The 25,394-nt window shown below is 44.8% G+C and overlaps 1 protein-coding gene across 2 annotated transcripts in view; it reads right to left on the reverse strand.

The window, feature by feature from the left end:
• Positions 1 to 25,394, reverse strand: part of IFT56 (intraflagellar transport 56) — a 1,056,475-nt gene that overhangs the window by 536,847 nt on the left and 494,234 nt on the right. For both annotated transcript variants that reach the window (XM_069652706.1, XM_069652707.1), the window contains one exon: positions 8,812 to 8,914. In XM_069652706.1, coding sequence (XP_069508807.1) covers positions 8,812 to 8,914 — 103 coding nt within the window. The remainder of the gene's footprint in view (positions 1 to 8,811; positions 8,915 to 25,394) is intronic.

Genomic DNA, 25,394 nt, shown 5'->3' on the forward strand with positions numbered 1-25,394 from the left:
AAGCATTCCCCGGGTGTCCATTCGTATCTGCTTACCCCGGCGTCAGTGCAGGTTTGTTTGACTTTGGACCACAGCGCCATTGTCCTGGTGCAAGTCCAGAACATGTGGATCAGATCAGCTTTGTCGTTTCCGCACCACGGGCAAGCCGAGGAGGCTTGTTTGTTAAATGAGGCCACCCTGTGTGGGGTCATATATGTCCGATACAGGACGTTTAGTTGTATCTGACCAAATCTGGAGTTTCTCGACAACTTCTTAGGGTATAGTAGCGTTCGTTCCCATTCCTTGTTTGTAAGTGTAGTTTCAAGATCTGTTTCCCATTTCGCCTTCAGTGTCGCACTTTTGGGGTTGGGTTTGTCGATGAGTCTCCTATAGAGTCGAGAGACCGGTTTCCAGCTATCCGTGAGGTCGTGCATCTCTTGTAACAGTGGGTCCGGGGTGGGTTCCTCCGGCCAGCTGCACCAGATCTTCTTGGCGGTTTGTTTGAGCCGATGATACCAGAGGAACTGGCGGCTTGATAGCCCCTCATTAGCCCGCAGCGATTCAAAATCCCTGAATTCGCCCTCCTCAAACATGTCTCCCCATGTGTAGATTCCGGAGTCCTCCCACCTCCTGGATGTGGAGAGATCTGATTCTGTTTTGCACACGTCAACCAGAATGGGGTTGTCTGGAGAGTAAGGGTGTTTCACCTGTCTGATGTAGCAGGTTCTGGTCCAGATCTGCCTGCCAAGTTCGACGATCAGGGGGACTTCTGGGAATTGTCGTAGAGGGTTCCAAAGAGTTTCCCTGGGGAATATTCTGGAGGGAGATTGTTTCAATAGTCCCAGCTCGGCTGTTGGTTCGTCAGAAAGCCACTTTGTCACGTGGCTAAGCTGTGCCGCAAGATAATACTACTGGAGGTCTGGGAGTTTTATTCCCCCCTCCTTATATGGGAGGGATAGGGTAGCCAAAGTCAATTTATGCCTGGTAGGTCCCCATAGGAAGTCCCTGATAAGTGCCTTTAATTTCTTAAAGAAGGGCGGTCTGACGTAGTGGCATATGTTGACGAAGAAGTACAGAAATCGGGGGAGGACTATCATCTTGACGATTGCTGCCCTGCCCACCATCGCAAGTGGGAGTCTAGACCAAAACTTCATGGATCTGCAAAGGCTGGTTATTGCTACCTCCGTGTTGTGCTCGTGTGTGAGCATCGGGGTGTGACTCACATTAATTCCTAGGTACCGGAACGTGTCGAGTTGCCACTTTATCCCAAAGTCCGGGAGGTCAGTTTCTTCTAGGCCTCTCAGGCTGGCCAAGGGAAAGGCAGAGGATTTCAGTCTACTGAATTTGATCCTGGAGTATTTCGCATAGTTGTCTAATACATCCAATGTGATTGGTGCGTTGACCTGGGGGTCTTTCAAGTATAAAAGGACATCGTCCGCAAACAGGGGTATTATGTTATGTTCGTTGCCCACTTTGATGCCAGCGTCAAAGAATTGATTCCTAAAGTATATGGCAATCGGCTCAAGGCCCAATATGTTTAGCATGGGCGACAGTGGGCACCCTTGTCTGGTGCCCCTTTGTATTTTCCAGGATTCAGACACCGTTCTGCCGGTTTTTACTCTTGCCATTGGAGAATTATAGAGTACTGTGATCCATCTGACAAAGCCCTCGCCAAACCCGAACCCCCTCAGCACCTCGATGAGCCACTCCCAGAAGATGGAATCAAAGGCCTTGATGGCATCGAGTGATAGTACTGCCAGGTCTTCCTCATTCTCATAGGTTTTGGCCATAATGTGTTGAAGCCTTCTCAGGTTGGCCGTGGTGTTGCGTCCTGGGACAAAGCCATTCTGGTCTTCGTGGATTAGGGACCCTACCACCCTAGCAAGTCTGCTGGCCAGTATGGTGGTGAGGATCTTACTATCATAATTTAACATGGCCAGAGGGCGATAAGAGTCACAGTCAGTGGGTGGTTTGTTTGGTTTGAGCATGGGAATAATTATTGTCTCTTTCATAGTGTTAGGTAAGACCCCGTTTTCGTAGGCCTCCAGGTAGACCTCGTGGAGGATTGGGGTGAGGATGGATTTGTATGTTTTGTAAAATTCAGGCGGGAGGCCGTCACTTCCGGGAGCCTTAAAGGTGGCTAGCGATCGGATTGCACTAGTCACGTCTTCTGCTGTGATTTCCATCTCGAGTGCCTCTCTCTGTTCGCTGGATATTTTGGGGAGGCCTATCTCATCTAGTGTTTCTTTGATTTCGTCTGTCTATTTGTGTTTCGTGGGAGTACAATCTGGAGTAGAATTTGGCAAACGCTTCATTAATACCCAGTTGTGTCTTATGACTCATCTCATTCTCATCTAGTACCTCCGTTGGGAGGTGCCTGGGACTTTCACGCTTACACAGCCAGGCCAGCAGTCTGCCGGGTTTGTCGGATTCACCACTGACACCTTATAACAATACAGTACCTGCCCCTGCTGCGATCTTTATACGCAAACGGGATCCAGCTAATAGCACTGTAGTAACCGCGATTAACAGGAAGACTAAAAAAGGACTATAGAACCCTTTTAAACCCCTACACCCAAGATGGCGACCGCCATTCAAACTGAAGCAGCGTCGCAAGGCGTTTGGGATCGAGCGAGCCGGGTCGTGTACATGGATTCTAGCAAATGAAGGTAATCCACCACCTTTTCCTCTCACAGACCCAGATGTAATTATAAGGGATACTTAGTATCCCGGTATACTTAACATACAGGATTTCCTTTGTATGCCGTATCTAACGATTAACAGCCACTATATATGTCATCCTAATTTTAGAAACCCATTCACGGCTGCCCAGCTAGACAAAAGACCGAAGAAAACTTTATTATGAAAAGTAACCATCAGGACGCAATCATATGAGCAACCATATACATATCATCAAGAAGAGATCTCATACACGCTGTTTTCTAATAACTATATTCTCCATTTAAAGCCAGAGGCTATAACAGTTAACATATCCTTTACATATTGATTGACCGTTTGGTTTTTACAAAACGACCCGTGCCACACCAAAGAATCGATTATCTCAGATCCTCGGTCTAAATGAAGAATTTCTCCCTCACTGAAGGTAAGCAATTAGAGATTGTACTATATTTACTGTGGGAGAACAAGGCAGTCTATACCGATAGCAGTTTTAATCAATGCAAATTTAACTTGCAGGTCCTAGTAGTACTACTGAAGCTTTCACTACGGACCTAGAGGACTAACGCCTGCATACAACAGGAATACCTCTGATTCAGAACCACTCGCCCCCGACGAGACTAGGTAATTATTTAACCTAGTCTTGTTAGATACATTTATTTTATCAAGAAAGTACTATTAGCAGTAAAAGCTTATATCTTTCTATATTTCTTTGTTACCAACAGCTACAGCAAGAACATTCAAGTTCAATACTAAACACTGGCAACAGAAACCAACCACTCAAGAGATGCGCAATCATAGCACGCTCTAAGATTGTTGTCAAAGTTGTTGTTTTTTATAATATGACACTACTCCTGAAGAAAGTTCTATAAATTGTTGTAAGAACTGAAACATGTTGAGTTCTACCATCTAGAATCAATACTAGAATGATGATCTAACAACCTGAACCGAGGTCCCGTGAACAGACTGAGACAGCTACTGCTCCCCAGGCTGATCACTGAACCCAATTCCATCCATCTAAACGGAAGTGACTACTTCCTAACTGCTCAGTTTAAGTGTCAAAACATAATTGTTTGTATTTTTAAACAACGTATTATTGTTTTACGTCAAGTGAATGGGATTGACCCACCGCTTTTTTAAGCTATTATGTGTTTATCCAATAGTAATGAATATTAAAAACTGATTGAACTATTTGTTTCACAGCGCTATTTAATCAAATTTGTCTGTAACCTGTTGATAAAAACTAACTACGTATCACGTCTAATAAGTGGGGTGGGATGAACACGAATTCTGAGGTCTGTGCAAGTGGGATGACTGGTAGTACCCATTTGTCAGTAGTAATCGCTTGCCACCAGCGTAGCAAGTGACCTATTCCCCCCCTCACCTCAACCTGATGGGGTACACCGCATCGGAAGTGGGCACCTGAAGAGTGAGGCATTTCTTGGGTCCTGGGACCTTCCCTTCCTCTTCTACTCTTGCCACCTTTCATGCTGTACGACTGAAGGAGGACGTTGAAGGTTGATGTTTGCCATAGGTGGAAAACGATCTGTGCTCTCTTTACATTGGTTAAGGCGCTCTTGTGGTATATGACCCCTTGGATCTGTAGCTCGGCCAGGTCTGTGTTCGCTTTATTCCTTTAAGGGTGTCATTTATGGCTTTGCCAAGCAGCTCATTGCCCTTGAAGGGCATATCGAGTACACACACTTGGATCTGTGACCGAGAAGGTGTGACTTTCATCCACACTTGCCATCCCAATGCTTCCCTGCTAGCCAGCTAACTGAACCGAGTTCACAATGTCCATTGTGGGATCTATGGCTTGATTGGACACAGTCTTGCCTTCCTTGATGATTGACCTAGCCTCAATCTGCAAGTTACTAGGCAGGTGCTGTATGAACTCGTCCATTTTAAACCACATCTCTCAAAACAAGGATAATTTCTTTCAGAGTGCTTCCAACTTCCTCCCGCTTTCTATGTGGGCATAGTTAGTGCTGAAGCCGGATAGGTTGATTGATGCCTCGCCGTAAGTGTTAGCACAGAGTCTGGACGCAGATGTCCCCACAAACAGAGCACAGCTGTGCCAGAGGCTCTGTTCTGTATGTAGGCCTCGGAAGATGGTGTCATGCAGAGATTAGAGGATTGGGCTCTCAATAATAATATTCTATCTGACACCCAGGCAGGATTTAGACCTGGATTGGGGACGATTAATCAGTGTATCCGCCTTTACCAAATCATTTCCAAGTATGTTTGTATCCTGAAGACTCCTATCTAGATGGCCTTTGTGGATCTGAGCTCCGCTTTTGACCATGTGGACAGGAGTCTGCTCTGCAGATCGCTGGGTGAAATGGGTGTTCCCCGACCATTGCTGCGAGTCCCAGAATCTCTTTATGCATACACTAGAGTACAATTTCTCTATAGTAGCAATGGTAAGGTCCATGATAGCATAGCTGTAAATAAGGGGGTCCGCTAGGGCTGTGTACTGCCCCCTTTGCTTTTGCACCCATATGCAAATCATCTTCCATATTGCATGTAGGAACTGGGTGTAGATGTTCCACACTGTGATAGGAGAAAGCTGCCAGTCTTGAGTTATGCGACTGATGCTGCTCTTTTAGCCAGAACTTCTAAGTCCTTGCAGATTTTAGTAGATGACTATATAAACTATATGACTTATTTGGGACTTAAAGTTAACAAAGAAAAATGTTGTGTTATGTGCTTCTCATCTGGCAGGCAGAATGACCCAAGATCTCTATGTGAGACCATAAACTGTCCTTCTGCAAGCATTCTGAATACCTGGGGATCATCTTTAACAACCGGCTTGTATGTAAGGACAATACATATGCAGGGAGATTAAAATGAAACCGGCTATAGGATGTCTCTTTAGATTGACGAAAAAGTTGCACAATTCCTCAGTGTCACACATGCTTACAGCCTTGAAACAGGACAGGTTTTTATTGTTGACATCTTGCGGCTAAAACCTGTTCTGTTTTGGTACTCTTGTTGGTGCTAAAGTGCAGACAGTCTCACAACATTTCTGCTGAAGCATATCTTAACTCATGGTAACTATGAAAGGATTTAGCGGTTGGCATATTTTAAAACAAGCCTAGGGTATGTGGGCTAAGGCTCTTATTTTAACAATCCCTCAAGTATTGCTAAATTCCCCATTTCAGTACTAAAATAATTGCTCCTGGCACACTGGGTTAGTAACAGAGAGGCTCTGTGTCTCTATTGGTCAATAATACAAATATACCCCCAGCATTCCCCTCCCCCAGTGGGATGCCCCTCTACCTCGATTTTTTTACGAACCCGTTCAATATGGACCTGTGCCAGGTTCAGCGCATACAAGTTAAGGCAGATTGACTGCTATGTATTCTATCAGTGCAGTCTATCTCTGCGGTGATGTCAAAACATTGGCTCACCTGGTGATCTTTTGCCCCTTGTACCATGACAAAGAAAACATTTCCTTTTCGACTTTTTGAAGGCCGTTGGCTACAGCTAATGGCGACCTACCCTTTTATCACTATAACTACTCAGACGTTACTAGTGCTTTTAAATTTGCTTGCTTTTTAGATTTTGCCTGTAAAAGAAGAGCTAAGCTTGAGGGATTAATCATATGATATTGTTAGACGATTATCATGAAGTGTTTTTGTGATTATTGTTGTACTATGGATGTATTTTGCTATTGTTCTAAAGGACATGATGTTATGCTGATGTTTGTATGTGTTTTTAGGTTTACATGTACGTTTTATGGATATAATATATCCGAAATAAACACATTTCTCTCTCTCAATGTGTCTTTAGAATGTAGCAGGTTTTTCAGACCTGGTGTAAAATGGGAATGGTGGTGGTGATCCTGTCGCACAGGAAACACTGCTTTCCCTCAGAAACGACCTGCCGGTCAAAAATTGCGACCGTTTTCCTGCATCAGTTGTTGGAAGTAGACAGCATCAGTGGGGGGTGAAACACTAGCCTCAGGTTTGTCATGATTTGGCACTATTTAATCATCTCATTCATCCGCATTATCTTCTTGCCGTGCTGCATTGTCCCCATGACCATCCTTATCCCCCTTTGATAAGGGGCTTCCTTGAGGGTCATACTCGTTACATGGCTACGATAGAGAAACGTACAGATCACCATAGTCGCAACCCTGTTCCTCTTCTGAGGGTCATCCGGGGTCCCATTCTTGTAACGCTGTAGGTCCGGGAAAGTGCATGGTGCTATGGAAGGGGACAGACATGGCATTCCACACCAGTGATCCCTTAGGTTTGGACTGTGATCTTTTGACTGCCATTCCTTTTTCTTATGGTAGCCCTAAACCATGCACTGGAGAAATAAGAGGAGTGCTTTTGGGATAGTTTTCATTAGGATTGCTCTTCTCTGTTTGATTTTGAAGAGGAACCAATCTGCAATCATCCTTATGTGCAAGCACTTCTGACTCCCCAGGGGACGAGCAGGAGTCATGGATGCAGACAGACACTTGATCCTGCAATATCCCAGCTGCCACCAATGGGGATTCAGAAACTGGGGACAATGCTCAGTGTGGACGTAGTTGCTGGGTATCCTTGCTGTTTTCAGAGTTTAACATTTTAGACACTGAATTCGTCATTGGATCTCAACATGGATGGTGTTCCCTTGGATGGGCTAACTGTGGAAGGCTTTCCCTGTTGATGACTGCTTCTTAGGAATGTGGCCCGATGACAGGTGGTTGGTTGTCAGCAAGGATTTCTCTGCTGGCTCGGATGCCACTGGGGCCGTGGGCGGGTGTCCCGTTTACAGAGATGGCTTAGATGTTGATGGAAATGTGGATAAGGGGGCACCGTCAACAGAGTTTTAACCATGGTCAATGCCACTCGCTGCTGATGAGCCACTTGTTGACGGTTGTCTTGCGACTGGGTCTTTGTAGGTATAGCGGCCATAGACCTATCAGTCATCCTTTATGCAGGGTTTTAAAGTCCCCAGATGCCCCGAATGCCAGCGTGGCACTTTTTGTGGAAGTAAGAGCCAGGGATGGCTTGAAGTGTTCAATAGTAGTCCAGGAAGGTTAGAGCCTTTTGCCTTTTTCCCCATATGAGGCCATGTCTTCTGAATGTGCTCTTTTCTTCGAGGGGGTTTGGCCCTCAACTCCTTTCCCCTCCAGAGACCCTTGGGCAGTTCTAGAGGGTTCTTCACCTAACAAGTGCACCTCCTCACCCTCACTCAGGAAAACAAACAGGCACCTCCTGCTGTCCAGAAGTTTCTTATGTGAACAATTTCTATAGATCCTGAAATCTTCTGAAATGTGGTTACAGGTATTAGATGCAACATTCATTTGGCTCCCTGATGAATCTTTTTAAGCATCTGCTGCATCCCTTGAAGAGGGACATGCCAGCTAAACCTGGATCCTAAGGAGTGGTTTCCATAGCTATGAGGTGTGAGGTAACATTTTACTCAATGGAAAATGAGAGAGAAAACGCTCAGCGACCTGAGGAAAACATTGGTTTAAGTGTTGAAACCTTTCACTACAAAATGTTGAAGAAAATATTCAGATAGATGCTCCCACTGAAAAAGGGATTACAAGTGGAAGAAAACAGAGAGGACCCCCATGCACACCAGCATATATGCTAAGTGTGTGAGTCTAAGTGATCCACACTGGAGAACCAGGCGTGTGAGGGGATGCTTACCGCATGGTTCCACGTTTTTCTTTTTTTAAACTGTGCTATTTTCAGTGGTCGAAATGTGCAAGAAGTATTGGAACTATATTCCCTGCTGGCCTGCCTCCGCTCCCCACAAACCCGATCACCACGCCCCCTCCCATGCACAATCCGAACCCCCAAACACACCTGCTATTTAAAGGAACGCTCTGTTCCTCAGATTCCAGCCCTGGCCTGCGCAAGAGCACCCCTGTTAAGTTATGAAGGAGGAAGAGCTATGGGCAAGTGTACCTGAATTACCATGACGATAATATTTCATATTTCTGTCCAATATTCTGAGCAGTTTCTCTGTTACTATTCCAGAAACCGTGTGCGTGCTTTAAAAAGATGCTGGACACAGCATATATTTTTCCTCTTTAATACATCTCGCTGACTGGACATTCTTGTCCCCTTATTGCAGGGGAGACAGCACCTTGCCCGTCCCCTAAAAGTGGGCATAAACGATAGAAACGTTGTGGTAGAGGCGTCTTACCCTGCCGCAGATAATATATCACCAGGTTCAGTCGAGCTTCTGGGATCACATCTACTAGAGGAGGCAACACCTGCAGAGCCCCCTCTCCGCCTCGAAACACCACCTATGGAGGAAAGAGAAGCAGCTTCCTTAAACTAAGAAAATAAGAGCGGAATCAGTGCACATCACAGCCATTTATAGAACGAACACACACGATTCTGCCAGTGCACCAGAATCAGGAACTGAGGCATGTGGTCTACTCCAGTTGCAGCTTTGCAGATCCAGTAGTACAGAATAAAGCGTTTCTCCTGCACCTCGGTACTGCCCACAGTTCCCACTTACAGTTCACATGCAGTGAGCTCTGCAATTCTAGTACCGAGACCCACCCAGAGCTTTCTGTAGGACACTCACTGCTGGCCAGAGTCAGCACTAAGACACACACACATACATACATACATACATACACAAAGGTTTGCAAATTGACTGCAATTCTGAGCTATGGTCTTGCTTGCATCAATACATGAATACCTTTTCTTTTGTGATTCAAGCTCCAGAAAAAGGAATCAAAATGAGTACGTTATGAACAAGCAGAGGACAGAGCGCCCAATGCAGAAAGCTATGCATACTATCAGTGGCGCACCAGAGAGCGATAGGGATAAAAGGGGGGTAAAATTAACTTTATGGTGATTGTGGTACCCGTAGTCCTTGTTTTCCCCTCCTTCACAACTAGTCCCTCACAGCAATCCTCTGTCTGAATGCCATTTCCCAGAGCTGGTCTCATTAGGAATTTCAACAAGAGTCCTCTGCATGTGCCGTTGCGCAACATGCTGGTCCCGTCTTTATGTATTTGCTTCACAAACAGTCACACCTTGATTTGGTTTCCCCTATGTAAATTGATTATAAACGGTCTAAATTGGGATGGCAGAGAGATTATTGTGAATGGTGCAGAGCAAAGACAAACCTGAATAACCAGAAAGGGAATTCGTTTTTCCTTAGTCGGGCGTACTACTCTCCATCTTTCACAACTGGCTGGGAAGCAGGCTATAAAGTTTTAACGCACTAAGGATCTTACTTCGAATGCAGGCCTGAACTCCATCCAAAAGGACACTGTGCCCAAGAGATATATTACTTTTTTTGTAAGATCTTTTTTATTAATTTTGGCACGAAATACAGTCATAACTACGTTGAGCAAACAGTTTTCCGGTTTTCAATTAAATCCATAAACCCTGGAAAAACAACACCAGAAGGGACAAATGCCTCCTCAGTTTAAACCTGAAAACACTGGGTTCCCCCCCTCCCAGTGGTGCCTTAGTATGAGCAAGGATGAGAGGAAGTTTGGAGAGGCGTAGAGGTGGCTCGAGATGGGACTGGGCATACAATAGGAGAAGGGCCCTACTTCCCTCAATATGCCTTTATGCTTACTTCCATTGCTTCCTCGCCTGTCCCCTGACCTTATTAAAAAATGCTGCACATTGCATATTACATTGGTTCTTTGTAAAAAAGAAAAAATATTTGGCAGTGGTCAGGGGCTATTTTGAGGATTTGTAGATAAATAGGAGTCATTTTTGTGGCTGAGATTCACGGCTCAACGTCTTGACAACTGACAGATATGGTATCCAGTGATAATAGAGAATACAATTAAAGAGAATGCTATAAAAGAGAAACAAAAACAGAGAAAAAAACATTGACATATTTAAAAATAGATATGGTGTGGAGTAAAGGGTTGTAAAACTGGTGAGAACAGTGTTGGGTTGGTTTAAGCACATAGAGAAACAGTGGGTTAGGGTGGGACGCCCCCACCCAAAAAAAAAGAATTTTGATGTTTGTTCCACTGTTCTTGTTTTCGCTGAAAAAGCATTCTCTGTTATGTATGCTCTGTGATCACACATAACCACAAATATTTCTATTTACAAAAATGGTTCAACATGGATTTTTCAGTGTCTCCGTTGCTGCCATTAGCCTCTCTTTTCTTGCCTCGTTCGTATACAGGATTTGAAGAAGACATGCACAGATACCAACAAATGTATGTTACATCGTTTTTTGTAAAAGAAAGTATTTGTCAGTGGGCAGGTGCTAATTTAAGCAATTGTAGCCAATATTGAGGCTTTTTATGGGACCATGAATTAGCGCACCCCAAAAAATAAACCTCCCAGAATTTGCCACAATTCCTCAAAATAGCCCCCCCGCCCCCTGACTAGTGACACATTTGTTTTCAACTAAACAAGGATGTAACAGATTTTGCAACATGCATGTTTTTGCCCCCAGGCTGTCTTTGTGGCTAATCCAATAAATGTAGTGTTAGAATGAAACACACACAAGCAGTACAAAATATCTTGCATCGTTTAAAAATATATATATATGTGTAAGTAGACAGGGGTCGTTTGGAGAAATTACAGCCAACCTTCAGCCATGTGTGAGACCACCCACTCACTTGGCCTGAAAAATAAAAATGGCCATGAGATAAAAAAAAAAAATGTATTATTGTGCAATGGTTAAAACCAAACCTTTAGCACATACCTCCGTATGAAAAAACAATACATATATTTATACAATTATCATCTTACATTCATTAAAAATATCGCTACATTATATGAGATTTGCAACACGTCCTCTGCACAGCCCCCTACCACTGACAAATTCTTATTTTCTTTCACAAATAAAAACAATGTAACATTGTATGTGCAGTATCTGCATTCATGCACCCAGGCTCTTTGCTTCTTTTCCTGCACATATATTGCGTGAAGGCAATAAGGAGTCTGGGACAAAGTATATTGTTGCACAGTTTTGTTACACTTTTAAGGCTCTTTCTACTCGAGCGCATGGAGACCTACCAACACTCCCTAGTCTTCGCTTGAATGAATGTGTAAAAGTATAACTAAACCATGTGACCTCATCAACATATTTAGCTGCTACTAAGTTTGAAAGTACATTTACAAAACACAAAAGTCATTTAGTCTCAGGCCGATTTGTATTCTGATACATTCTGGATTCTGTTCAAGATGGGGGGAAAAAAGCTACAATTATCCTCTTTTTGCTCAACATATTTCCACACGGATGTATAGGTTTGTGGGAGTGGCTTATTATGATTTGTGTATTAGGCATTCTTGAAAGACAAAAACACATCTTTCTACCAACTAGAGCCTGGAAGATATTTGTGGTCAGAATTCTATGTTTGAGATTGGGCTCAAATCACTGCATCACCACTTAACTGAAGTGTGTGATCTTAGGTACATCATTTTATGTCACTGACCTATTGGTGAAAAGTAGAAGTCTTTAGAATTGATTCTGTCCACATTGTACTCTAGAAACAAAATGTCCTACTCATTAGATTGTTCCATGAATAATAACAGTGACCATTCACAGAGTAGCCGGAAACCATACAAATGACAGTGGTGTGTGGTATAAATCAACATAACATATATTGCACATCACACATTTTTTTTGCTTTTTGGTTTACTCGTGACAGCTTCTTGTAATGTTGCTTTCCATGATACTTTCTGTAGCATCATTTCCTGGGATTTCACCCGTGCATGTCCTTTGATGTGCGAGGGCCTGTGTGACAAAGAACCCTCCCTGGATATTGACAAATGGCATCATTCTGTACACAAAATTGCCTACATTCTTACCAGGGGCATAGTCTTATTGACACTTGTTGGTGGCTTTCATAGCAGAAGCATGTTGGCAACCCTTTTGAGAAACTGTTCCCTCTATATCCTGTCCATTGAGAACATAGTATATTGTGCAGCAAGTATGTATGTTAAAGGCATGTTTGTCAAATACACTGGAAAAACACTGTTACACTCCATTATTCCCCCCCAAAAATGTATAAACACCGATTAACACAGATTCCTAAGTTCTTTTACAAAACTGCAAAAACACCACTGAAATCAACAAAACACTGAAAACCAGAAACCCTGCACATTTCCATAGAGGTGCTTAAGATACAATTGCATCCACCCTTTCCCTCTATCCCACTCCAATACATCACATTTTGAAGAAGGATTTTAAAAACATGTGCATTAAAAAAGGGTGGCTCACAAAATCCACTTTTCCAAATACCGACATGTTTGAAAAGCGACCAATTCTGCCTGTACTCTGGTAAATGCACACGTACTCTCTGGCCAATAGGAATGCCTCGAAACTGCAAATACCAGAAATGAAATGTACAATTCAGCTATCCAGATTTGCTTAACTGCCTTCCACAGTATGTGCAATAAAATGCAATACTTGCCAGGAGAAAGCCCATTGTGGGTGACAAAAAGATGAAAAATGCCAGGATGATAGGGCACTCTTAGCCGTTGGTCTGTCTCCACCACCCACGTTAAGAGTTTTTCATTCAGAGAAGGTCCTAGTGTGCATGTCCCTCCCTGCCCCAGCCCTGCTGCTCTACACGTGCAACAGTAGCTGCCGCTCCCAGGTCCATACATCGTGTGTCTTCCCCTTCCTCAGAGACGCTTGTAGCACAGCTTTTGCTTACTGGGGTGGGGAAAGTGGATTAGAGAATGGAGGGAGAGCAAGGACTAAGGGAATAGGAATATTTTTCACGCCTTGCAACACTTGTGTATAGGCGCGTTATAAATGCCATATCATATCATGATCACAATGAAGGTAGGTATTCATTTTTCTGTTTTCTTGCGCCCCCCCTCCCCCCTCGTCCACAACTGGTTTGGACCAAACTATGAAGTCCTTATAATACACTAGGTGAAGCAGACAGCATATACAAAATAGACTTCTAGCAAGGAAGTAGCACAGCAATTCTTGTCAGAAAAATGCACCATTTGGAGGAGATGCATCCAAAACGTAATGCTTAGAAAAAGTTAATGGTGTAGGCCAGAGGCCATGAAGCAGCCCTCAACATTTCAGAAATCAGACGTGCCTTTCTTTGAAAAGTTACCAATTCTTCCTTGGCCCTGGGTCCTGAACTGGAAGTTGCTGGGGAGCCTCCAATCCGCTTTGTGATAAGCTTTAGAAATACATGAACTGATCCATCTTGCAATGGTTTTCTTAGCAGCTTTATTTCCAGGACACCATCCACCGTAGGTAACAAAAAGATGACGTGGACATGAAAGGGATCTTGCCGGCATCTAGAATGTTAATTCTCGGGAAACATTCCGGCTATGCAGATTTTCCTCCCAGATTTCGGAGTAGAGGTCTAAGGTGAAGCAGAAGGCCAATGTCTTGATTCAGATGAACGTCCGACACAGTCTTTGGAAGGAAAGATAGTATTGTCTCTTGACAGTTTTTAGGGCAGAATTTCATCTTTGAGGTTCGTTTCGCAATCTCTGTGATTCCACAACATTTTTGATGGATTTCTTTGTTTTTAAGAATATTTTTCTATAGAAGAGGCACCTCTTCTGATGTCTCCCTGCTTTCTGGTGTGCTCCCCTTAGCATCCCATACAGATATCAGGGCAGGGGTGCTTCTTGAGCACATTTTGTGCATAGGTAGTTTAGCTCTACTAGAGAATGCATTCGGAAGTAGGTAGGTGGCAGCCATTCATTTTGTTTTTGGGTACACCACACTGTAGTTTTTATTACTATGCTTGTGGCGACATGCCCACATATAAATGCCATTTAGATACAAAACATTTTTTAATGTTTGACACCCCAGATTTTCCTTTGTTTGAATCTACCACAAGAAATGGCCAACATGGCCATTCTGAATATGAAGGTTCTGGACAGAGTCAACCGAGGCAATCTGTGTGAATTGCTTCCAGTTAAAATGGTATGAGGGAATCCTAGGCACCTCAGTCAACGTCTGTGTGGGCGTGCTTGAGTGTTGGGAGTTTGGCTGGCTAATCCTGGTAGGATGACATTTTGAAAGACGCAGGCGTGTGGATAGGTGGCAGGATTACCTCTGCCCCATTATGTGATGTGTATTTCAAGGGAAACACTGTGCCTTTCAAAAGATTTCTTACCTGAAAAACTGAGGGAGATTAACCCCTTTTTTAACACCAATAAAGGGGTAAAACAGGGTTGTTCACTAGCCCCTTTGATATTCACGCTGTTCATGGCTGATTTGGACCCAGGAAAGGCTGATGGTAGAATTCTTTGTCCAAACCTGGGGGTGATGGAGTTTAGCACATTATTATATGTGGATGACTCCATACTTTTAGCGCTCACCCCAAGCTCCTTCAAACTGGATCTGGTATATGCTAATTCCTTCTTTGAGAATAACAGACAAACTAAATAAAAAGACAAACATAATGATTTTCGATAAATGACCAAAATCTTGTAGCTGGTACATAAATGGGGAACAACTGGAAGAAGTAGATGCATACCTGTACTTAGGCCTGTTCTCTAGATCGAGTAGATGGGATAGCAATATAAAATATCAAGCAGAAAGAGCAGCACTCGGGTTAAGGGGCATACTGCGATTTTACAAACTGTTTGGGGCCCGGAAATTGCACAAGTGCCTAAGTTTATAAGATGAAGGTTGCATCCCTACTGCTGTATGGTAGCGAAGTTTGGGGCCACCAAGACTGTAAAGTTTTGGAGATAGTTCATAATGTTTTTTTTTTTAGACATCTGCTGTCCATGGTGTTAATCTTTTAATACAAGCTAGACTTTTATCATACTGGGCAAGGTTCAAACTAGGTTTTGTTGCTAATACTAGCGTGACTGCTCGATTTCTAGAGATGGAGGTCTTGGACGAGTGCACAGAAATATGAGTGGTTCAAAGTAGGGCAAAGTCTTTGGCAGAAGTTTCCGTCAGGATCAGGGGAAGACCCTGAGCTGGGCACATTAAAGGAAGCCAAGGCTAGTATTCTTTCCTTGTCCAAGGGAAAGGCCCACGACTGAGGTAATAAATTGCAAATCCCTCTCGTTTCTGGCCCGATACTCTGATCTGAAAATGTTTAAGCTGGGTCCATAGCCAATTACTAAAATAAACTCCCCAGCAGGCAGAATGCTGCTGATTTTAGTACGTTTTAACCCATTGCCTCGATCTAAAAGGATGAGCTTGATGAAGGGAACTGGCAAATGTGGTTGCAAGACAGGGTTAGATGAGGATTTTGTTCACTTCCTCTTTATCTGTCCACAATATCAGGTCCTGAGGAAGGAACGTTTAAAACCACATTTTAAGAGTAAGCAAATCCGGTTTATTGAGGGAGCAATGTTTATGGTAGTTAACTGGGGATACCTTCTTCCTGTATGACTTGGCTGAATTAAAAAAAAAGCTTTATACATGAGAACACATTTTGCACAATGCAGGCGTCTAGATTTATTTAACTGTGCTGAAACTTATCAGAATGCCTGGTTTTAAAATGAATGTTTGTAGTTTGAAGATCTTAAATTGGGTTTTAGGATGTTGTATTGATTATGTAGTTTTGTGTATTTTTAATGGAGAAATCTGAAATAAAAGTGTTTGATTGAGGGAGAATTGGGCTGCTCTTAAGGATGCTGACTCTATTGTGCTGGCTGGGCCTTTAGTGGATGCTTCTCCATGCTGGAAGAAACTTTCTACAAGCCATTCCTCCTCTTCCTTCCTGCACTGCATGCCAAAAACTACCTCTGATGCCCTCCTATAAGCCTTCCTGATCTCATGGCATTCACTGGACCCAAGGTGTGAGCTGCTCTGTTGCCTGGCTGCACAATTAGTGACATGGCGTTGCTAGATCTCAGTTCATATCCATCTTAGATTGCCTCCTGCAGCTGCTCTCCACTGTGGATAATTGCTGCGGAAATGAATGATAGTTTGTGCCCACCTGAGCCGCCTGTGACATTAATGCCTGGTGCTTTCTGTGCACTTTTTTGCTGTTGGTCCTGTTAGTTGGTTGCCTGAATAAGGGGCCTTCACCCTTGGGATGCCACTGTCTTGGCTCTGGCACTCTGCTCACACTGATATGATATATGATATGATATATGATATGATATGGCATTTGTAACGCGCCTATACACAAGTGTTTCAAGGCGCGACGAGGCAGGGAGGGGGAAAACAAGGGGAAGACAGACAATGATCCTACTAGGCCAGGTGTCATTCAGATCGCGCAAGTGCAGGGGCAGGGGGAAGGGAAAAGTGCAAGGGGAAGGGGAGGGGGGAAGTGCAGTACAAGTAAGTAGAATAAAATAAATAAGGCCAGCTGGTGGCAAGTGCAAAGTAAGTGCAGACAAGTGCTGGGAAGGGGGGGCTGTAGGGATACAGAGACAGTCCCGCAGTGCAGAGGTTGCCAGGGAGGCAGTGCAAGTGGAGAGTGGCTGGGCCCAGGACCGAGGTCGGTGAGAGTGGCCCAGTTGCAGATTCAGTGCAGTTTCAGTGAAGGATTTAGCAGAGGAGAGGGAGAGAGAAAGCAGAAGCAAAGAGGAAGGTTTTGAGGTGCTTCCGGAACCGGAGGTGGTTCTCCTCAAGTTTCAGGGAGGCGGGAAGGCTGTTCCAGAGGGAGGCCCCTGCCGCGGAGAGAGATCTACCCCCAGCTCGTTGTTTCGAGAAGCGGCTACCCCTAAGGGAGTTGGAGACGGATGAGCGAAGGGCTCGGGAAGGAAGATATTTAGGAAGAGAGAGTTGAAGATATTTAGGCCCCAGGCCCCAGAAGGCCTTGTGGACAATGCAGAGGGTTTTGAATTTAATCCTCGCAGCCACTGGGAGCCAGTGTAGAGATTTCAGTCCTGGAGAGATACGGTTCCTGGGCTTGAGGCCAAGGACAAGTCTTGCAGTTCTGTTCTGGATGAGTTGCAGAGGGCGGAGAGTGGAAGCAGGCAGATTAAGATAGAGGCTGTTACAGTAGTCCAGTTTCGAGAGAACCAGGGCTCGGGAGACAGTGAGTTTCTGGGGGAAGGAGAGGAAGGGAAGAATACCTCTGAGGAGGTGCAGCTGTTAGTGTGACTTCTTAGAGACGTCAGATATATGTGGAGAGAAGGAGAGTGTGGAGTCGAAGATGACCCTGAGGTTTTTTGCCTTGCAGGTAGGAGCAGGAAGAGGGCCAAGAGAGGCTGGCCAGAGAGCTGCAGGGAAGGAGGGAGTGGGTGTGCGATGAGTAGAATCTCAGTCTTACTGGCATTAAGGCAGAGGTCATTGGCGGCACACCATTCCTGGATAGCAGACAGACAGTCAGAGATGAGGGAAGGAGAGGAGGAGGCCGAGGGTAGCCTGAAAATGAGCTGGGTATCGTCCGCATAGCACTGAAAGTTGGGGCAGAGAGTGGCGATGCGGTGGGCAAGGAGTGCCAGATACTGGTTGAACAGCCAGGGAGAGAGATTAGATCCCTGGGGGACACCACACGTGGAGAAAAAGATGTCAGAGAGGAAGGACCCCAGTTGGACCTGGGAGGGTCGATTGGAAAGGAAAGAGGTCAGCCACGCCAGAGCCTGACCAGTGATACCCAGGTTATCACGGAGACAGTTGAGCAGGATGGCATGGTTGACAGTGTCAAAGGCAGAAGAGAGATCGAGCAGAATGAGAACACACGGAGTATTGGAGTCGAGGTTCAAGAGCAGGTCCTCACGGATGTTCAGGAGAGCAGTTTCCGTGCTTCTGGCAGCTCTGAAGCCAGATTGATGGTCATGAAGACTACCAACAGATTTAGCATAGAGGTTAAGCTGGGAGATGGCCAGTTTCTCCAGGAGCTTGCCCAGGAAGAGAACATAATGCTGCCTAGCTAAACTCAATCCGGATGCCGACACTCACCTGCACACCTGTGCTTCCTGGCCAGTTTACGACAGAACTACCACCTTTGCTCACTGTTCTGCGGGTCCTTGACATAGATTGAGTTGCTGGTCCTGTTCTCCGGGGTCCCTGGACTCCGGGCGCAGAGTTTTCTGTGCCCCCTTGACTGCGACCATCCTTGTTCAGTAAGCTTGTGTCTCACACTGCAGCCATCATTTTTCGGGCTTCTAGTGATTGAATCTAGGTACTAAGCTCTTCTGGTGGAGGCTTCCCAGACACCCGAGCTTGATGGTTACCATATTATCCACACCTATGACCTGTAAGTAACATAGATGTACCTTTTCACTGCTAAAGCAAGGGACCTAATGGGGTTGTCCCAATAAAGCCTAATAGCAAACTTTCAAAACTCAATAAGCGACATTAAGACTCAACTCCCAGGCACATGAATATGTGTCTTTGTTCCCTTTGGGATCCTGTTCTTTTTAAAGCAGTCCTTGCATGTTTGCTACATCCCTGTGATTTTACATAGATCATTGTGTGCTACAACATTGCAAATCAGTCCTATCCTATTGAGCCCTTTACAGCAGATTATATTGTGCTTGACTGTAACTGCTTTATTTACGTTTGGACTATTAGGTTCGCTATAAAGGCCAAACTAGTGCATTCAAATACATATTAGAGTACACATGGCATATGACAAGGGACATAGAGGAGTGACATTTGAGGAAGGACACAGTGTATAGGTGGTGTTTGGTTATAAGCCCACCCATATCCTGCCCCTAGCCATGCTAATCCCTATGGCTATTCCCACCCATGCCTGCCTCTCCCCGCCCAAAACACCGCCTCATGGCAACTCTGACCTTGCTTGCTTTAACGAAGCCCTTCGGTTTGTGCTGCAGGCTGCGTGGAAGCTCACTGTGTTCTACAGGTTGGCGCAGTCTCTAGGTGTATGCAGGGTGACCCTGCGTTTCAAGACACCAGATAAAGGTACCCCCAGGCTGCTGGTAAAATGACCTTGCTGGCATTTTACACACTGGCACTGGGATTACACACAAGTCTCTGTGACAGGTGCTTTAACCCGTTGTACGTTTCCTTCTCGGGTCTCCCCTGTATCGCCCAGAACCCGGCTGTTTGCTAAAATGCAGAGTTGGCGAGTTAGTAAGGCAGGCTGGCTGACCTGCAGCGAGAACAGGGATATTAAACCAATGTCTCCACACGGCATAGCGGGCTGGGGAAGAGGCAGTCTCATTCCGGGCCCCTTTTATGCGACTGGCTCTTTCCCAGACCTTCCAGCCTTCCAAAGGCTCCGACCTGGTGAGGTGACTTTGCTGACAATTACCGGCGTATTCGAATCAAAAAAGAATGATGAAACAGCTCAGCGAGTCAAGAACCTACGGAAGAGGCCTGTCGGCAATGGGTGACGGGTTTGGCTCGTGGTGGAGGCTGGATCGGAGTTAACATTTCGGCTTTCTGAGGTGGATAGAGGCTGTGGCAATTCACTGTCACCGCAATGTAACGTCTGTGGTGTGCCACGAGCACTCACAACCACGTACAGCACCACAGCTGACGGAAAAAGTGCATTTGTGGCACTTTCTTAAATCGTCTCTCTAACAGATTGGCATCAAAATCAGAGGCCTTCTGGTCACAGTTCACCCTGTCCTAATATTATGCGGGGCCTTCTGTGACATATCGTTTCTGTATTTCTGATTCTAAGCACAGGGCTACGTCCAGAGATGGAAGTGTAATATACATTCTGGTATGCTGTACCACTAGTTTGTTTGCTTTTTACAGAGCGTACCTTTAGTTCAAAGTCGCAAGAAATTCATTCTTGACACTTTCTTTCTCCTCAGCCAAATATAGAATCGGCTCAGGCTGGACATTCAAGCACTGCCAGTTTCCCAAGAAGTCACAGCTAGGCAGGCATACAGCGTCCGTGGCTCTGCAGGTCGTTAAGGTGCTCAGGTTGCAAACACATTTCTTTGATCAGTGGCAGGGCCTTTCATGTGCATGATGGAACATTTCCAGCTCACAGAGCTGATTTTCTCAGCATGCGAGTGCTATGATCTTCGCTGTCAGACCCATGGCGACAGTGTGAAAGTACAAAATGGCCAGCTATTGGGAGACATATAAGAATATAAAATGTAACTCGAAATAGCAGGTCAAACAGCTCAGTGGGCTGCGCGCACACCACTCCGGTCGTATGTTTTAGTCCCAGCAGCTCAATTTAGCATTTCAATATTACGAAGTCAATGAAAAGAATGGCAGCTTTGGTTGAAGGATGAAGGCTTGTTGCTTGCAGTTCCCAATTGGTCTTCAGATTTGCCTTTATAACATCTCAGAAGACCAGTTTCCTGTGTTTTTTAGGTTGCACTGAAGCACCACCTATAAGCTGAAAATATTGCATTAGAGTACAGCGAAGTAGAAATGGCATATGAGGAGCACACAGCGCTTACATGTGTTTGGTTATTTGCCCACCCATTGACTGCCGATGGCCATGCTAATCCCCATGGCCATTCCCACACACTTCCTGCCTTGCCCAAAACGCATCCTCATGAGATCTCTTTGAACTAACTTGTTCAAGCCTTACCATCAAACTGTGTGCTTGAAGTGCCTGCCAGTGCTGAAGTACCTCCCAGGGAAATCCAGAAATACCACTGCCAGTGGGGGTAACGTTCTCCAGCAGTACTTCATAAAAAATAAATATATCAGACCAACTCTGAAAGACCCCCTTAGTTTGTAGCCTACTAATAATTAATACCTTAATGTTACATCTTTCTGTTTTTTTTTACTGTTTTTTGACTGTGACCAAAAGTGAGTACCATCAAACAACCATTTCTATAAGCACCACATAGTAAAATCCATGGGTGCTTCTCGTGGTGCTATTAGAGTCTTTTTGCAGTGAAACCACTAGGGAACCAGAAATTCACCAGAGCATAGGGGAAGCATTCTTACAGAATGAGGGCACACTCTAATAAGGTATGGACCCTTACTTCCTTGGCATGTAGGAATCGTAATAGGCTGCTGAGGATTGTAATAGACCAATAGCATATGGGCTGCTGTGGTGCCAACAGTAACGGCCATGGGACACAGAAGCTGCCATTTAAATGCATGCATTTCTGCTGAGCAGTACGTATGTGCGCCTGCGCCCTAGGCTTTTCTCCCTCTCACTCACTGTGGAGTCCCACCTGTGGGGGACTACCCAGGCACATCTGCAACATTGCTGAATTCAAGACACGCATCTCACCCAAATACATAGAGGCTGAACAGGTCGTGCAACGCTTGGTTCTTTCGAGGCAGGCTGGATGCTGAAGGATTTTATCTTTTTCAATTATGTTTTCTACTGATTGCGGCTCTAGCCCAGGGAGCAACAGCCCAGCTAGCCTTGGGGACAATTGCCCTTTGCCCCCCTCTCAGCCCTCCCCTAGGTATCCGCCCAGCTTAATTTCAGAATGTATTCTTACGTGGTGTCTATAAAAGCAAAATTGACCCGTGCGACCCCAACAGACTTCCTCAGAATCAATCCATTAACCCACAATCCACATATTTAAAAAATTGAAATTGGCTTTCTGGGGGGCCTGAGTTGAAAATACCTTCAGCTATCCCTCTGCAAATACCTCCCCTCTCAAGCTCTTCGCTTCTCTACCTCTAACTCCCCCAGGGTCAGTCGACGAGCTAGGGGTAGATCTCGGTCTTCGGCTGGGGCCTCCCTCTGGAACAGCCTCCCTGCCACTCTAAAACTTGAGGAGAACCATCTCCGGTTCTGGAAGCAACTCAAGACCTTCACTCCCCCTCTCCCCTGCTGATCTGTTCTCTCTTGTCCCCCTGCACCTGGCCACCATCTGTCCTCCGGGCCCAGGTACCTGCTCACCCTGCCACCCTCCCGCACGGCCTCCGAGCCACCCCTTGCACTGGGTTCTGTATCTGTACCCATACAGTCCCCCCCTCTTTTGCTTCCTTCACTTATCAGACCTACCCTGTCTGCTGCCTTAAACCCAGCACTTGCCAATTGCTGGCTGCACTACCACTGTTTGTTGCCTTTATTATTTATTATTTATCTGTTTCTCCTTTGCTCCGCACTTTCCACTTCTCCCCCTTCCATGGACGTTTGCGGTGTCAATGTCACTGGGCCTAGTAAGATCGCTGTTTTGTTCTCCCCTGTTCCCCTCCCTTGCCTCGTCGCGCTCTGAAACACTTGTTTACGAGCGCGATAGAAATAAAATATCAATATCAATATCTGTAGACAGTCGCCGGTGACGGTGCATAGCACAGTGAGGAAATAGTGTGGAAAACACATTTGTGGTTATTTGGTGGCCGAAAGAGGGGCTGGAAAGGGGGGTGGAGTGGAATAAAAGGTGATATAGAGCTGTTTTTATAGATGGGAAAAAAAGTGTGCTGCTGCTACAGGGTGCGCGGATTCTGCGGTAGTTTGCGGACCTGTATGTGCAATCCGGGTCTTTTAGGGATGCCTGGCATGGAAAGAGGACATTGGGGGACTAGCCAACCAGGTCTTGTGATTGTGGAGGGTGAGTTTCTAGTGTACAGGATAGCAAGTCTTTTGTCTGTTGTGTGTAGTGAAGATGGCTGTGGCTACGGCTATGAAGAAGCAGAGTGTGTGGATGTGGGAGATTCTTGAATCCATTCATTGAAGGTTTATACTGAATATCATGGCATCTCTGCTACTTAGATTGGAAGAAGTGGAAGTTTCGTGGTACGCAGATTGTGGATTAAAGCGGGCAATGTTATTACCATTCTGTGAGAGCATGACTTACTTTAAAGTCCAGATATTGTTATTGTGTATTGTGGAGGCAGCCGTTTGGGCTATGTGACTGCAGGATCTTTGCAGTTTGGCATGAAGAACATGTTGAAAAGCCTAATGGAACTGTTAACAGCTGCAAAGATAATTTTTTTCTGAAATCCATGAAAGTCAAATATGGAGACGTAAGATTATGTGCTTTTTATTTGGTTTAGGAATGGCATCTTTTAAAAACACAATCATCAATTTGGATGGTGTAAATATTTTCAGAGGAGATGCAATGCTTTAGAATATCCAAAGTGCACTGAAATTATTTTTGTGAACTCTTGGAATATGTTGCAAAATATTTTTTAGTAGTTGTAGTAAATAAAAAACAAAAACAGAAAGAAATTAGAAGTCGTTTTGTGAAAGTTAGAAAAAATAGTATAAGCTCAGTAGAGCATGTGTTCGTACAGTATATAAAACCCTCAAAAAAATAAAATAAGGTTCTTTTAAGAGCCACCATTTCTGAACCAAAAACGAGTTAATTGATTTTAATTCCCTCACTCCACGGCTGCAACTTTCCAGACGTCCGTGGACTTTCATACCGTCCGTGGACTATGCAGTCTGATTTTTATTTTTAGTTCGATTTCTGTGAAAGGTGGGTCCCAAATGAACCTTTTTTGTATTTCTTTCTTTTATGTTTTTGAGGGATTTTGTATTTTTGTAGTAGAGGCGAGGATGTAAGGTGGGGTAGGGGAGGGATCGAAGGGGCACCAACCAAAGATACAAAGGGGCAGGTGGACAGGGGAAGATGTTGGGCGTGCCTTGAATCTAAGGTAGATGGCAGTGTTTCTCGTGCTCCTTGACCGCAGCCTCGAAAGCACTCTGAAATGGCTCCCCTCTGCAGAGTGTTGTGTTACAGTACAAACAGTACAGTGACTTTCGAAAAGGTAATGGTCAACAGCGTTCTGTATGGCATGCGAGTCAGCCGGTGGGATCCTTTGCCCCACAGGAGTAGCCTGTGTGGTGGTAGGAGCAGTTGAGGAAGATCGGGTAGATGAAGATAACCTACTTTTCCCTGAGAAAGGAACAGCCTTTCTGTTCACCTGTGGTGTCGCATTGAGGTGGTCACAAAAAAGTACTGCCCAGGTTGTCCGTGTTTGAGTATGACCCTGCATTCAACCTTGGCAGCTCAAGCTTTTGGTATACGCCCAACGGTTTTAAAGAAAAGCCATACCCATGATTCTCTCTGGGTGCTGGAGGTACGAACTTCTTTTACCTCATCTTCCTGTTCCTTGTCATCTTTGATGTTCTGGGTGTTAGGCTTAGCCGTGCGCATTAGTGGCGCGAGCTATTGTTGCTTAGCTTACCATAACTGGTGAATTTCTGGGGGTTTTCGGTTTTACTTGTAACCATATTGTCCCTTTAACAAGGTTTTTTCACTGAATTTCATAGGTTTTTATTAGTGCAATTTAACCATAACGTCCCTTTAAAAAATGGTTGTTCACTGAATATATTTATATATCTATATACAAACTCTGCATTGTAAGACATACACATATACACACATCACTACATTGGTGTCCAATTGGGACACGAAGCGTGCATTAGGTCAAAAACAACTATCAGCCAATACACTGTTATGCAGGCTAAAGTCCATGGGGCGAGGTTCTAGAATGTATGATAATCCTTAAACAATTATAAGGCCCACCAACACTTAGAAAAACAAGATTAGTCTAACCCCATTGTAAGAACAGTTGTTCAATAGGACTGTCAGGTAGGTATACTAAAAGTAAGTAACCAGTCGGGGAAGTTCAGAAGGCTTCTCAAGGTTGTCCCATAGGATTCTATGAGATTAAATGCAAAGGCCAAGTGTGGTTAGATAATGACAATTTGTAAGATAGTATTTACAGGTTTCCTGTGTAGGAAAAAGGCAGCTACCAATCTCAAGTGTCTAGGCGGACCCCAGGTAGGATTCCTAAAGCCAGTTTCTACCATCAAAGGCAAGGAGAGGGTAGCTGCAGAGTCGGACTTTAAACCCTATTCATTCAATGGAGAACAAAGTGGCAGGCAGGAATATAAGAAGTATGCTTGCTAGCTCCTTGAACCCAGATTAAGAATACCAATGACCACAGCTAAGTCTAGGTCATTGGGGACGATTGCTCTTACTGATGGTTGGGCCGTCGGGGGGGTCCATGGGTCACAGTAGCAGAGGGGGCTTGCTTTGACAGCTTGGTCCAGTGAGATGGTAGTTCTGGTCCCAGATTAC

Source organism: Ambystoma mexicanum, chromosome 3p (genome assembly GCF_040938575.1).
Source record: "Ambystoma mexicanum isolate Mex_15411 chromosome 3p, UKY_AmexF1_1, whole genome shotgun sequence".
Taxonomy (NCBI): domain Eukaryota; kingdom Metazoa; phylum Chordata; class Amphibia; order Caudata; family Ambystomatidae; genus Ambystoma; species Ambystoma mexicanum.